The following is a 15,475-nucleotide window of genomic DNA, read 5'->3' on the forward strand; positions in this document are numbered from 1 at the left end:
CTCCCTGCGCCTGGCAGCATGGCTCCTGAAGTCATCCAGTACGGACACTTGCAGTTGAATCCTGACTGGAAGCACATCCTTAAGGAGGCGAAACTGCATTCTACAAGGAAATCCTATGGTTTTAAGTGGAAACTATTTGATCTGTGGTGTGAGAGTAAAGGGTTTGACCCTATCCATGGTCAAGAACAGGTGATTTTGCCCTACCTCTTAAATTTAGCAAGATCTGGCCTTCAATTTAATTCTATTAAAGTCCATCTTGCTGCGATCACAGCCTACAGAAAATCACCTACTCGGTCTCCTTTAGGATGCCTGTAGTAAAGGATTTTCTGGAAGGTTTGAGAAAGGTGTATCCGCCAGTCAGGTCTCCTTCTCCGCCGTATGAGCTAAGTTAATGGGTGCTCCTTTTGAGCCTATACAGAAGTCTTCCTTGCAACACTTAACGTGGAAAGTAGCGTTCCTGGTAGCTATTACTTCTGCTCGTAGAGTGAGCGAGATTCAGGCTCTGTGTTGCAAAGAACAGTTTACTGTGTTTCATTCTAATAGAGTGGTACTCAGGACACATCCTGCTTTTGTGCCCAAGGTAGTGTCAGATTTTCATATTAATCAAGCCATAACCTTGCCTACCTTTTTTCCAAATCCTACTGGTTCTGCTGAAAGGGCTCTTCATTCCTTAGATCTGAAGAGTCCTTAAGTTTTATTTAGATAGAACAAAGACTTTGAGAGATTCAGACCGTTTGTTCATTAACTATAGTCCTGTTAATACAGGCTCTGCAGCATCTAAGAGGTCCATTGCTAGATGGATTGTTTCTTGTATCCTTCTAACTTATCCGTTGTCAAATAGGTCTTTGTCAGGAAGACCAAAAGCACATTCTACAAGAGGGAAAGCTTCTACCATAGCTCTCCTTAGAAATGTTTCTATGGCAGAAATTGTAAGGCAGCTACTTGGCGTTCAGTGCATACTTTTATTTGCCATTATTGCCATGACTCAGATACACAGGCAGATGCACAAGTTGGGCAAGCATCTCTTAGAAATTTATTTGCTAATTCTACCTGAGATGTGTGTGTTTTACAGCTGTTGTTGTTATTTTCTCTGTTAGACCGCTTTTTGTGAGTATGAGCTTGCTACTCTATTCAGTGCTTATGACTTTTAATGAGTATCCCCTGGAAGAGAAGGATTAGTTACATACCCGTAAACCTAGTTCTCTTCCAGGGGTATACTCATTAAAGTAATAAGCACCCTCCCGCCTCCCCGGGCGAGCAGTAGCTTTATGATGGTAATATTGTGTTTCTAGATGCAGATTCCTGCTAAGTTTACTGTACCGTACAAAAGAACTGACATAACTGTCACCTGTGGTGCATGTGGGGAACAGAGTTCCCCTGGAGGACTTAAAGGCAAAGTGTTCAGATTCTCTGAGGCCTTAAAGGCGAGGTGTCAGTCTGATTTTTTGTACAGGGATAGTTTTTCTGTATGCAGCCTTCTTAGGCTAATTGCCTTTTATTACAAATTCTTTGATGAAATAAAAGGTTTTTTTGCTGATTATGGAATGCTTTTGAGGCTCATGCCTTTTTATTGCATTGTTTATATGGTTTATTTTCATACAGCAGAAAATATGCAATTGTGGCTTTATTAGCCTATGGGTTATGTTGGGCTGCATTTTATTGGTAATACATGTATATGTGTATAATTTGTTTAGTACTATGTACTACTATTATATATATTTACACATATATTTTATTATACGTTCCGGGTTCCCGCTCATGGGCGGAGATTATTCAGTGCTCATGACTATTAATGAGTATCCCCTGGAAGAGAAGTTGGTCTTCCTTCGGAGCTCTACTGTTTCAGATGCACAGCAGTGTGTTTACCTCACCTCTCTTCTGTATAAGCAACCTTCTGCCTAGTAAAGGTATAAATACAATTTATGGCTGAAGTAGTGAGCTATTGCCGCAGAAATGTAACAGCCTTGGGATTTTAAGGCTGTGTTTTGGTGGTCTCGTCAACTATTTCAATGTTTGTGTTTTTCTGTTTTTATTGAGCTCATCTAAACCGTTTAAGTGCATAGCAGACCAGTCCTCCCAAGTACGTGTTACAGAAGTTGGTGGGAAGACGATGGGTGAAGCCCATCATCAAGTTATCCAGATGACACAAGAGCTCACATTCGCATATATAAACTGAAAACTTTAATGCAGGTCATTTATGGAAAAAACAGACTTGCAGACGGGAAAGAATCTGGAAGGGGGATAAATGCTTCATTCCGTATGCAAACATTTCATTTAGTTGCAGTATAAAGAAAGTATGCCTCCTCAGAAAAATCTGCGTTATTATAGCAACAAATTGATTTATAACGTAAAAAACTATAAAACATCACAGTCCGTGATTGCTCCCGCTGTGTGGAACACATGGTCACTCAGGTGTGGTGAAAACAGAGTGACTAACATCCCTACAACATTTCTTGCAGCTACATTATTAGTTTTCTCGAAATACCCAGAAAATATCCTGTAAATAGGAAGATGACAGGATCCGATAAAGGAAGGGATGGGGGATAGGATGGTTCCTGGAAAAATGATAACAACTTAATTATCATATTATGATTCTACTTCTCGTCTCGCACTGCTTGAAAGCAGTGGTGCGATGCTCCTCCGGCATAGCGGAGGAGCCGCTATTGTGCAAATCAGTAGACCCTACTCCTGATGGCAACACTCCATCTCGAACCTTGGTCATCTCACAAACCACCCCCCACCCTTTGCATCCCACTGCTTTTTTTCGTCACTAATCTCACTGACTAAGCTACACCCCTGGACAAAAGTCCCTAAATCACACCCTGACCCTCCAACGCCCCCAAAAACAGACACACATTTTAAAATACTCTTGAACATAGAAAATACAAAAACACCCCCAATTGTAAAACCAAGACAGACATGTTGTGGGGTGGGGGAGGAACCTTTGGGTGTGAGGCTCTTGGTAGAGGCCACCTGCCACGTGCCCTGCCCGCGCCGAACTCATTGCGCCGCTCTCCTGCTTCCCCCTGGTGTCTTCAGGTCAATCGGGTCTCGTCCTAAATTTCTTTTTTTTTTTGCTGACTATTGCTTCCTCTTGGAGTCGCAATGTGATGCAGCTTTTATCCACAGCCTCGCACCTCATGCTCTACATTAAATAAGTATCCGAATTCCAGCGCCTTGAAGGTTTATGAATTACAGGTGCCTAGAAAATTTAATTAAGATAACATTGTATAAAAAAAGGGGGGGAACTGAGGCCGAGAAATTCACCGAAGCACCCGGACTATCTAGCTGAAAAACCGGTCTTTTCAATGAGGTCTGTTCGCTTGATAGCTCTGAAACGTGCACTCTGGCAGGGGCAGCCCTCGGGAAGGAAGAAGGTTAACCGGGCCCGGTGAAGGAGCGCTGCAGAGACCTGGGGCACGACAGCGTTGTGTATTACATACTTATTCCCTTGTTGGCAGTGCTTTGTTCTAACCTGTTGGTGTACTACTGGATTATTTATTTACCTGTAAAGCGCTGTGACGCTAGTTTGGCCAGTGCTACGTAAGAACTTAAAACCAGCGCGCTCCTCACTTACTGAAAACCGTGACTTGAAGAAACTGTTCACAACCTCTCTTTCCTTCTTTCACTTAGTTGCTTCCCTGAGAAATGGATCCAAAAAAGAACCAGCGCGTGCCTCGCGCTGAAAGTTAAAAAAAAACAAATAAAAACGAGATTGGGGAGGAGGAGGCAGCAGGGGAGGGGAGATAGAAGGCCTGACATTACATAATTATCATGTATACATGTAAAAGCTCATTTTCTGGTTAGAAGAGAGATGCAAGAAGGAAAAGTGAGAATGAGATGTCATTCTTACAGGTAGAAGTCGATCGGAGCAGTTGTAAACTTGGGAAACCGACTGAACGCAGGTCAGAAGAACAGTGGAGGGTTTCCAATAAACTAACTGAGAAGAAGGACAATGTACCACTAGGAGGTCTGGCTGAGCACGGATGTAACAAAATAGGATTTCAAGAGATAGTGGTAGTTTATTAAGGAAAATTTTGGAATATTAGGATCAACAACTTCTACAAAGTTCTTTAGCTGGCGGACAAAAGAAAGCCTGGTGGTGACAATCCAATACATGCCTGCTTGGAAAGGTTGTTATGGGTCACATGTCAAATTACACCACAAGAAGGGTTAATTAGTGGGGCTGGGGGTTGCAGACTTGTTCAGAGATAAAAGCTTTCGCTGTGCTGAAGGGAAAGTTTGGGCAAATTCAGAAGATGTTTAGTTCCCTATGCCAAGCAGTGTGCACGTTTTCAAAGATTTTATACACATAGCTAACATAGCTTTTACGGGCAGCGTCAGGAGTAGAATGGCTACTGTTTGCAACAGGGGCAGAGGTAGTAGGACAGTTAGTTCATGTTTTGGAACAGTTCAGCAATAGGGAGTGTAAACAGAACGGAATCTAGTGGCTGAAGGCTGCAAAGCAGTCGGATATCTGTGGCTTTAGGTGTCAAGGGTTGGACATAGGAAATATGGTTTTGGAATTATCCACATAAAGAGGTCTGGAGAATGAAGGAGTAAGATCATTAATGGACATGGGTTCAAAGGGTGAGGACACAGGAGTGTTCTTCAGAGTGATCAGGAAGAGATTGGGCTAACAGCTTTGTATGTTTGTGGACAGTTGAGACAGCTTAAGTATAAGAAGTGAGGTGGGAAGTGATTGGAATTCAAGGACAGCATCAGGGCGTTAAAAGAATGATGATTAGATAACTCTCGGTGGATAGTTAACTTCCACAGAAAAAAATTTGAACTGCCTTTTCATTCCATCAAGATTCCAGTTTTATTCCAACTGGTATTGACAAATTGTGCAAAAACATTACTTTTCGACCAGGATGCAGCACTTTATGACAAGGATAGAAAATGAGTAATCGGGGATAGCTCATTTTGTTGCCGTCATAGAAGGACGCCAAAAGGATAATGTTACTTACCCAGTAATCATCTGTTCTTGGCATATAGAGCTGTAGATTCACATCCTTTGCATACTCCTGCCATCTAGTGTTGAGTCCGGATGTGTGCAAGTTGTTTTTCTTCGAAAAAGTCTTTCCAGTCAAGTGATAAGTTGACTCCTCCTTTCAGTGATAGTGAGCATGGGCATCTATTCCATTGTTGTTTTCCCCGCAGAGGGTGAGAATGGAGTTAGTAAGTGTAGAATAGAGATGTCAATACTTATAAATGGAAATAAAGAACTACAACAACTGCAGGAGCCCAGGGAGTCAGGTGGGCACATGTGAATCTACAGCTTTACATGCTAAGAACAGATGCTTACTGGGTAAGTAACATTATCCATTAGAGGCATGCGAGCTGTAGATCACATGCTTTGCATGGACTATAGCAGTACACTACCAGAGCAGTGGCTATCTTTGTGAAATCGAAAGAAAGGCTCTTGTATAGTTAATGCCTGATGTTCACCAACTCTCCTTAGTGAGGTTATTGCTATGAGGAACGCAACCTTCCATGAGAGGAATTGTAACTGACATTTGTGCATTGGTTCAAAAGGTGGACCCATTAGCCTTGTAAGGACTATGTATAGATTCCCTTCTTGTGCAGGGGAAACACTGGGTGGTATCACCCTTTTTAATCCTCCCATGAAGGCTTTGATAACTGGTACTCTGAATAGAGCCAAGTCTATTTTGCAGGTATGCAGATACTGCTGCTAGGTGTAACTGAATGGATGTGTAAGCCAATCCAGACGTAAATGCAACAGGTAACATATGAAGTGTTGTACAGAGGCATCAAGTTGATGGATGATGCTGTTATTACAATAGATAACAAACTGTCATTTTGCTGTATAGCATGCTCTAGTAGTAGACTTTCAAGCTTTTTTAACAATATTAATACAGACTGGTGGTAATTGTAAATAACCAAAGTCTATAACTTCAGGAGCCAAATCGCTAGGTTAAGTTCTTTGGGATTTGGATGTCTGACTTCGCCAAGGCTCTGAGTGAGGAGACTGGGAGTGAGATGTAGCACTGCTGACAGTTCTAACAGGGTGGTGTACCAAGGCTGACGAGCCCATGTGGGGGCTAATATCAATGTGAGGGATGTTTGTTTGAGCTTCCGAACCAGTAATGGAATTAGTGGGAGAGCCAGAAAAGCATTGACAAATATTCCTGATCAATTCATCCACAGAGCATTGCCTTTGGATAGACGTGCGGGAAGCTGAAAGCAAAGTTTGGGCATTTTGCATTGTGGACTGTAGCAAACCGATTTATCTGTGGAAAACCCCATTGTTGAAAGTAGGGAAGAAGAACTTGGAGATGAAGTTCCCATTTGTGAACTTGTTGCCACTGTCTGCTGAGCAGGTCAGCAATTTGAAGGTATTTCACTAGGAGATACATTTTGTGATGAATTGCCCAATTCCAAATGTTTTGTGCTAGGCGTGACAGCTGGAGTGTGTGTCCCTCCTTGATTCTGCAAATAATTCATAGCTGTCATGTTGTCTGTGCGGACTAAGACAGTTTTGCCAATTAGGTGAGTGTGGAAAGCTTTGAGTGCTAGAAACGTTGCTAGAAGTTCCAGGTAGTTGATGTGGAGACTTTTTTGATTGTCAGCCCACAGCCCTTGTACTGTGTGATTTTGGAGATGAGCACCCCAACCGGTTAAGGATGCCTCTGCTGTCAGGACAGAATTGGAATCTGGTCTATGAAGGGCCGCCCTTTTGATACGTTTTGGTGGTTCCACCACTGCACAGAGCGATGGGTGTGGCCGTCTACCTATACTAGATCGGTTAATTGACCCTGTGATTGATTCCACTAATGCGCTAGACATTCCTGTAGAGGACATATGTGAAGCCTTGCATGAGGTACGATTGCAATGCAGGCTGCCATTATTCCAAGCAGTTGCATAAAAACTCGGGCTGGTAATGTTAGATTGACACTGTAGTATTGTGGCCTGAATATTGTGAATTCTGGCTACACTGGAGTAGCTAGAGCGTTGAGGGAAGCTCCTAGTAAAGATTGCACCTGTGCAGGGCACAGATGACATTTCTGTCATCTGATGAAGTAGGTGTACTGTTGTCTGAGTGTGTAGTATACAGTTCCGATAGGTGCCCGCTTTGATAAGCCAGTCGTCTAGGTAAGGAAACACATGGACACATTGTCCTCTGAGATGAGCGGCTACTACTGCAAGACATTTGGTGAACACTCTTGGGGTTGTGGTGACGCCAAATGGAAGTACCTTGAACTGGTAAGGTTTGCCTATCACAAATCTGAAGTATTTGCAATGCGCTGGATGAATTGGAATGTTTAAGTATGCGTCTTTTAAATCCAGACTAGACAGTCGCCTTGCTGTAAAAGAGGAAGTACCTTTTGCAGAGTCACCATGTGAAAGTGCTCTGACCGTATATATTTGTTTAACTTTGAGATCTAGAATAGCTCCCAAGAGCCATCCTTTTTGAGAATTAGAAAGTAAAGGGAATAAAATCATGACCCTTGGTACTGACGTGGAACTGGTTCTATAGCTCCTTTGTGTAATAGAGATTGCACTTCTCGTTGAAGCAAGTTCTGGTGGTCGGTTGACAATGTGTGATATTGAGGTGGAATGTTTGGAGGGTTGTTGGTAAGCTCCAGGCAATAACCATGTTGGATAATTCCAATCACCCATTTGTCGGTTATTATGGATTCCCAAATGGGAAGAAAGTCTTGAAGACTTCCTACGACAGGTGTGGAATAGTCGGAGGGAAGTGTGAGGAAGTCACTGCTTGTTTGGGGAAGGGGAATTGCGGGGTGTGGTGTTTTTGTCTCTGCCCCTTGGATTGTTTCCCCTGTAGCCCCCCCTCTGAAAAATCCTCTTGTATAGTATGATTGAGAAGTATTTTGTAAGATGAAGTGATTTGGTCTGTCACTTTAGATTTGGACCGTCCCCTGTAAAAAGTGCGCTGAAAGGAACCCCTGTCAAAGGGAGACAGAAGCGCTCCCGTGGATTTCGCTACATCTGTATCTTTTTCATTATTTTTCGAGCGCTTGCTCAACCGCAGGGCCAAAAAGATGTTTTTTGTTGAAGGGTATGTTTAGAATGGATTGATGTATTCAGGTTTAAACCCTGAGACATAGCCAGGCATGTCTGCAGAGTAAGATGCTAGTATTTATCCCTCTGGCTGCAATATCTGCCGCATCCAGAGCGCATTTAATGGAGGTGTTGGGAATCAGTTTACCTTCCTGCACTAAGTCTTGTGCTTTGGCCTTATGCTCATCTGGGAGAAATTGTAGAAGTTGTTCTATTTCGTCCCAGTGGGCTCCATCATATCTTGCAAGGAGACCTTGGGTGTTAGTAATACGCCAATGATTAGCTGCTTGCGCAGCTACACGTTTGCCAAAAGTATCAATTAGTTTTCACATTATCTGGGGGAAGGAGCATCCCCAGATGCTTGAGAATTAGTTTGCTTTCTAGCATTGGATACCACTAGAGACCAGTGGTAACTGACCCTTAATAAAAATAGGGTCTGTTGGGGAAGGTTTATATTTGTGATCTACTCTAGGAGTGAGGATCCTAGCAGGTACAGGGACTTAAAAGATGTTGTCTGTGTGTCGTAACATACCTTTAAGCATAGACAGCGTCTGACTGAATTTATGTGTTGCTAGAGTTTCAAAGAGAAAATCCTCCTCTAAGGATTATTTATGGAGCTCTACCCCATAGTAGTGTGCAGCTCTAACAATAAGCTCCCAATATGATAGATTGTCATCGGGTGGAGCTGGTCTGGCAGGGTAAACCGACCAAGGATCTATTGGTGAGTGTGTATCATGAGTGTCATGATCAAGTTGAGGTAGAGGAGACTGCCTAGGTGTGATGTGCAAGGGATCAAATTGTGGTCGGAGAGGGAGGAGGAGAAGGTAGAGTGCGGAAAGGGCTAGTCCCCACTTGTTTCTTCTTCAATGGAATTTTAGAGCGGTGGTCATCCAAAAGCTTGTGTTTGGGTGGCAGTTTAGCGTGGATATGTCCAGTATCCGGATTAATATAGAGTTTTTTTTGTTGCGGGTCCATATGGGGTGGTACAATGTCCATGCTCGGATCAGACTGTGGTACTGGCAGCTGCTTAATTTTCGGCGCCGAGCTGCAATGTCCTTTCGGTGCCGGAATTCGGTTTCGGTGTCGAAAGTTTTGGCTCCGAGCCCATTTTATGTTTGGATCCCAAAGGTTTCGGCTCGGAAGTGGGTTTTGGGCCAGTGGATCCAGAGCCTAAAGGCTTGACAGAGTGTATACAGAAAACTCAACAACGGCTGACAAAAGGTTCAGCACCTCAATCCTTACATAAAAACAATAAGTTTCCTGTGCATCCACTTCCTGAGCTTGCCGCAGTTAAGCTCAACTAGCATCAGGCGAGAGATTGTTGATAAGAGGAAGGTGCACCAGGGATGGGATAAGAGGAAGGTGCACCAGGGATGGGATAAGAGGGAGGTGCACCAGGGATGGAGTCAGAGACATCAAATTAGTCCAACTGTTTCCTTTACTGTAGAAAAAGTTTTAAAAAATTGGACATCAGCCAACGTGTTTCGTTCCCTTGAGGGAACTTCATCAGGGCTGAAAACATATATATAAAACATAACTAATATCAACATACAATACCAAAAATATATACAATAACACAACATCTTAGACAAAGTGTTTCGTTGCCGAGCCAGAAGGCGGAGCACTAAAGTAGTTTTTTCAGTGCAGACCTTGACCTGAAGGCACAGGTGGTGCTGAAGCCTTAAATTTTCTAGGGATGGTGGAAGGTGGGGAGGGGGGCTGGGTAGCGGGGCGATTTGGGATAGGGTGTTCCACACTCACGTCCCCTTGAACCTGCGGCACATCGTCGTCTTAGAGGTCGATCTGCAACTCTGCCTCGGAGTTCGATGCCACTGAAGCATCTTGTTCTTCGGCCGCTGAGACTTCCTCTTGGTTGGAGCTTTTGCCGAAGAGATCCGGTGTGTCGTCTAACTGCTGCTGCTGCCTCTCTTGACTGAGCCCGATGATCGCAGAGAGCTTTTTCGATCTGAAGAATCGACTATCTTCGCAAACTTGTTCTTTGTGCTCGAGGGCAAGCACAAGTTACACACCTGATGTAGGTCCGTAAGCGGATACCTCACGTGGCACAGGGGCAGAATTTGAATGGAGTCCATTCCATCGACAGGTGCCGGACCGACACGAATAGGCGGGAAGGCCACCCGTTAAAACCGCAATCAAAACTGGAGATTTTTTGATAAGTCGAACCGCAGAGAAAAGGGAACGCCATTGAAAACAAGACTGTTGAGGGTGGAGTGGATTGTGCACCGAGGGGAACCGGAGGACTGATTCCAAAACGGAGCGCAGCAATACACTTCCGAACCAGATGGTGGAAAAAAAAAACAATCCAACAATGGAGTTGCTGCCCATGCGAACTATCACCGAAAGGAGGAGTCACCTTACCTCGTGACTGGAAAGACTTACTTGAAGAAAAACAACTTGAAAACATCCAGACCAAACACTAGATGGCAGGAGTGTGCAAAGCATGTGGTCTACAGCTCCCATTCTTTGAACATAGGATTTTAAGTCATGAAAAAGGAAAGTTCGATATGAAGTTTTGAGAAGTACTACAACAGCCACAGCTAAACAAGCTCAATAAACATTTTCAAACAACATTTTAACAATGTTTGCACAAGAAAACTACACTGTTAAGAGCATTTGATGTTCCATATGCACCAAAACAATAACATTAAAGTACCTGTGATAATACAAGTTTGCTATGATAGCAATACATCAGTTATCTCCCATACCTGCAGTATTCAAAGTAGCATTTTAATTCTCTGACCAGCATTTTCTCTGAAAAAAGGGCATGGGGATTTCATTGCATTGCTGAATTCATACAATAAATTTCAGAGGAATCAAATGTACGATACCTGTTGTGCAGTGATACTCTGAATAACATTCTTCTCTACCCATTTCACCATGTGGTCTTGCTCCCGGCGGAACTTTACGTGCTGCATGTTGACTTGATAGTCTAAGCGTTTCTTCACATCATGGTAAACTGTGAGTAGTCTTTCCCGATAATTTGAGTCGAGTAGCATGACAACGTTGTTCTACACAATAAAGAAAATGTGTCATGGGAATACAAACGGAAAACACTTAAAGTCATATGGATAGTCAGCAGAGACAAAAGTTGAGTAGGGCAAATGTATAAATTCAGTGGTAAGATGGAACGTCTTTCTACATTCACAGCATGCCAGGGCACCATATAGCCAATAGCTTTCTGTTTAATTCTATACACAAATGCAAAGATCACTGGTCATGCGGAAACCTAAACCAAAAAATATAGACTAAACTAGTATTCCAATTTACATGTACGACTTTCTCCCATACCTACGGTGCTCAACCTCAGATTAAGATTGTTATATTTGCAGATGTGATTGTTTGCAGCGGTTTCCTGGCTGTGGATATTAGAGGGCAAGTGAATCCAGCATGCTTTCAAGGTTAAGTACTTAAAGTACAGAGCCATTAGCCAGTTACAGCACTTTATAACATCAACACTGACTGAAAAACTTCCTTTTCTCAACAGAAGGATTAAACTTACTCTCTTAGCGTCAAAAAGGTAATGGCGTCCCTCAACACGCCACTGTTCTTTGTTCTCATCTGCAATTGCCCGTTGAAGGGCCTCAATTGCAGCATCTTTCACCTCTTGGGCTTTAGCAACTTTATCCTAAATGGAGTGAAAAGAAAAAAATGTTACAGTACGATGTGCTTAAACTACAGAGCACACACTGCGTTGTCCAAACAATAAGAATAACTTCCAAATGAGGCAATTTTACGAACTCAGGGATAAGCATAAATCCTAGCCTTTCGTCACTGGTAGGTTCAATAAATTCATAAACGTAAAAGTGTACACATTGAGGTGCGAACCCAGAACATTTTAATAATACTAATTTAATACTTAGCCAATGACATACTAGTTCTGAATAGCCAACGTTACACTGCTTGCTTATCTCTTATTAACAAGCATTGGCAAAGCCAATAGATCTGGCTTGTTTAATGGCCATGTGTGCTTCTGTCAATGCTAGAAGACGGGATATTTTTGGATCACAAGGAAAACAAATTACAGTAATCCACATGCACACAGATAATACCCAGATGCACATAGAAAGACAACATGCAAACAGAGACATGCAGTCAGAGAACACAGATCCAGTGGGAGATGTTGGTTGACGGGATTCATGGATCGGCTTACGACTGTGGCTAGAAAAAAGCATGAGTGTCTGGGTGTACAGCTGTGAGTGCAAACAACTAGAAGGATGCATAGCTGGTTGGAATAAAGTGTGGATAGATAAAGAATGCTTCTTTGAAGGTGCATGATCAACACATGGGGATGTGCAGATAGATGCTTATGTATTGGTAGATGTACGTTAATGGAAGGGGAAATAGGAGTATATAGGTGAATAATCTATTGGGAGGATCGACTGACAAGATGACTAGGCAAAAGGCAAATTAATTGTGTTTGTCTGTATCAATTGTCTGCTTTCTCAGCGAGAATCCCCAAGGAGATCGACTTTCTTCTTTGTGACTATCTGCCTGTACTACTTATGCTGCATGTCGTGTGAACTGCATGTCGGCACGGACACCCAGTATGACTACATTAATACGCATCTGTCTGTCTGCTAGGTATTTCTGTCCTGTGTTTTGCCCTCTGCTCTGGGACCGTTTGTCATTTTGCTTTGAAAGTGCTGGTTTGCTAGCCCAATAAATGCTACCCATTCAAGTGTCTGAGCACCCATGCGTTCACTAACTGCACCAGTCGGTGATGCAATCAAAACAAACCTATACGGATTAATGGCAGGAGTGACATGATGCATGTTACTGGATTATTTTTGCTGCTTCTTTCTGAAATGTGCAAGCAAATGCAGGATTAATTTGTCCTATTCTTTGCAGTAGAAGCATACTTACTGTAATTTTAGTTTGTGTTTAATAGTTATTAACCAGATTTTACCATGTACAGTGCCTAGACAGAGCTTAAAGGCACTCTTTTCAATGTATAGAGTGCCATGGAAGAGTAATTAATGAATTAGTCAGACTAACCAAAGTGTATTTCTTTAACAAAAAAGCTTTGTCTCTAAGAGGCACAACATACCAATGCACTGAGAAGTACTTATTTAACCGCATCGCTGCGGCGGTTATTTTTCGGCTACGCGGCTTTTTTCTAAAAGCTGCGTTAGATGACGAGCTCAGCGCATCATCCGCACACGCCCCCCGTGGCTGATGACAAGCTGAACTCGTCATCAGCATCGAAGGGGTTAAATTATTATTTTTGTATAACTGGTAGACTGAACTTCTATATCTGGAAGTGCTTTCAAACGCGAAAATTAAGAAAAACTTTAAAAAACGTCTGTCAAACGTTGTCAAACTGCTGTACTTTGGGCGAGTTTTTAACATACTGGCATCAGCGAGGCATCCTACAAGTTTTCTATTCATCTGCAGTAGCAGATAATGTTGCTTATGATTTAGATTGGTACTTTTAAAACAAATCTACTGTTCTGAAGCTGAAACATTGCCACGCGTTTAACTATCAAAACTTAGATGTCCATGACTTTCTTCCCATAAATCTCCATTTTATAACGTTGGAGATTTGAGGATCACTAATGGCATAGTACGTCCACGGTGGTGCTATTTGGTGTCACGCAACACAATTCAACACCAGATATCATTCTACATAATTAATTCCATAACACAATCTCACTCTACATAATTCCACAACAGTAAATGCCATTAAATTGCTATCCACATAATTCCACAAAACCATGACACACATTTCCACTACAGAACTCCACACCACAATTCACAACAAACAATTTCAATACAACCCATCTCTACTTCGCGATTCCACTAACCCGATCATCTCTCCCTTACACACCCACTGCCCTTCTCATCCATCTCTCACACTCCCATTAACCACTCATCTTGCAATTCCACTGCACCCTCTCATCCCTCCCGGTCTTCTCACTATACTGCCTGCTCTCACAGTCTACCTTCCTGTAGATCCTAATGGTGTGTAATGGTCCACCTATTGCCTCCCCCGTGCCCCTCCCATTCATCCCTCTCTCTTATTCTCTCTCAATCTCTTTTGTCCCGCCTCTCTCATATTGGGTCTCTCCAGGTCTTTGAGCAGTTTCTTTCCTGTTCCTTTTCAAGATTTCCATCTCTCAAACCCACGCTCTCCTCCTCTTCTTGGGGTGTATTTTGCATACACAAGTGCAACGCACCTGTGGCCTGCGGTCCCCTTCTTTCTCACGCACTCTGTCTGGAGTTCACTCACCACTTTGTGCACAAACTAGCTATTCCTCTCTATCTTCCTTTCTATCTATTCTGTGCAACTCTAACCCTTATCTATTCATCATGCCACATAATTCCACTACACAAATACACTACACACCACACAATTTCAATTCAACCCACATTACTCCACTCCAAACTAAAACACATGGGAATTATCATCTACGACCTCAATAGCTCCAACTGTCGCAAATGTGAGACCGATCAAATTGCAAATGCTTTTTTCTATAATGACTTCTTGTGTCAGCCGGATTTATGGCATAATGGGAGACTTTACTTCACACAGTGTATAGATTTTGCTCCTTAAAATTTAAACATGAAGCACTATCGTATGGTGTCAAATAGCTTCCAAACCTAGAAAAGTAAAGGCAAAGGGTGGCAATGTGTCAGACACAACTGTTTGGTATTAGCTTTAAAACAAGTTGGATTCTAGTTAGAAAACTACAGAAAGATTCTAGTGTTTGCGTGGTCGTCCTCATTCACTAGTATAAAGAGCGAAAAGTTGGAAAAGAAACACGACTCTTGATGTTAGGTGTGCATCTAAAATATTAACCAATTATATAGTTCCTCTGCCTTATTATATAATGCATCCAGGTAACTATTAAACAGTACAGGAGGCTGGGTCGTTCAGTCGCGGATTTGAAGTTGCGATCATCTAGTAGAGGTGAGCGTTCAACTGTAGAGTCGTTTTACTTGTATTTGTAATGTAAGTGGCACCTCCATGTTTTGAGGCACATTTCACACTATTTGCGTTTGTGCTTTCAAACACACCATTTAAGACATGTGCGAATTCTGATTGTTGCATGTGCCACCAGTGTCACACCTACACAAATAAGTCAATAAAAGCAGCACAAACTCACACGTCTAAGTGGAGTGGTGTGGCTCACTGGTTAGCGGCAGCAGACCCGGAAGCAGAGATCGGCCCGGGACCAGGGTTCGATTCCCGACGCGGCAGGGTCGTGGACCAGGTTCAACGGACTCGATAATTCTCGCCTCGGTGCCTACTCTAACCAGGAATCACACTCGGCAACTCTGGGCATTAAGCTTGCCTCATCTCTACAACAGCCCCCCCACAGACGCCGGGGATGCCTGGTTTCACCTTGGAGATACCCAGAAGGGACCATCTCACAGGGAAAGCCAGGACGGGTTCCCCAGCGGTCTT

The 15,475-nt window shown here is 42.9% G+C and overlaps 1 protein-coding gene across 1 annotated transcript in view; it reads right to left on the bottom strand.

Annotated features, from left to right (window-relative positions):
• Positions 1-15,475, bottom strand: part of ATP5PB (ATP synthase peripheral stalk-membrane subunit b) — a 69,745-nt gene that overhangs the window by 7,445 nt on the left and 46,825 nt on the right. The window contains exons 5-6 of the mRNA XM_086923356.1: positions 11,567-11,692; positions 10,896-11,075 (exon numbers count right to left, since the gene is read on the bottom strand). Of these exons, the coding sequence (XP_086779482.1) occupies positions 10,896-11,075; positions 11,567-11,692 (306 nt within the window). The remainder of the gene's footprint in view (positions 1-10,895; positions 11,076-11,566; positions 11,693-15,475) is intronic.

Source organism: Lissotriton vulgaris, chromosome 5 (genome assembly GCF_964263255.1).
Source record: "Lissotriton vulgaris chromosome 5, aLisVul1.2, whole genome shotgun sequence".
NCBI lineage: Eukaryota > Metazoa > Chordata > Amphibia > Caudata > Salamandridae > Lissotriton > Lissotriton vulgaris.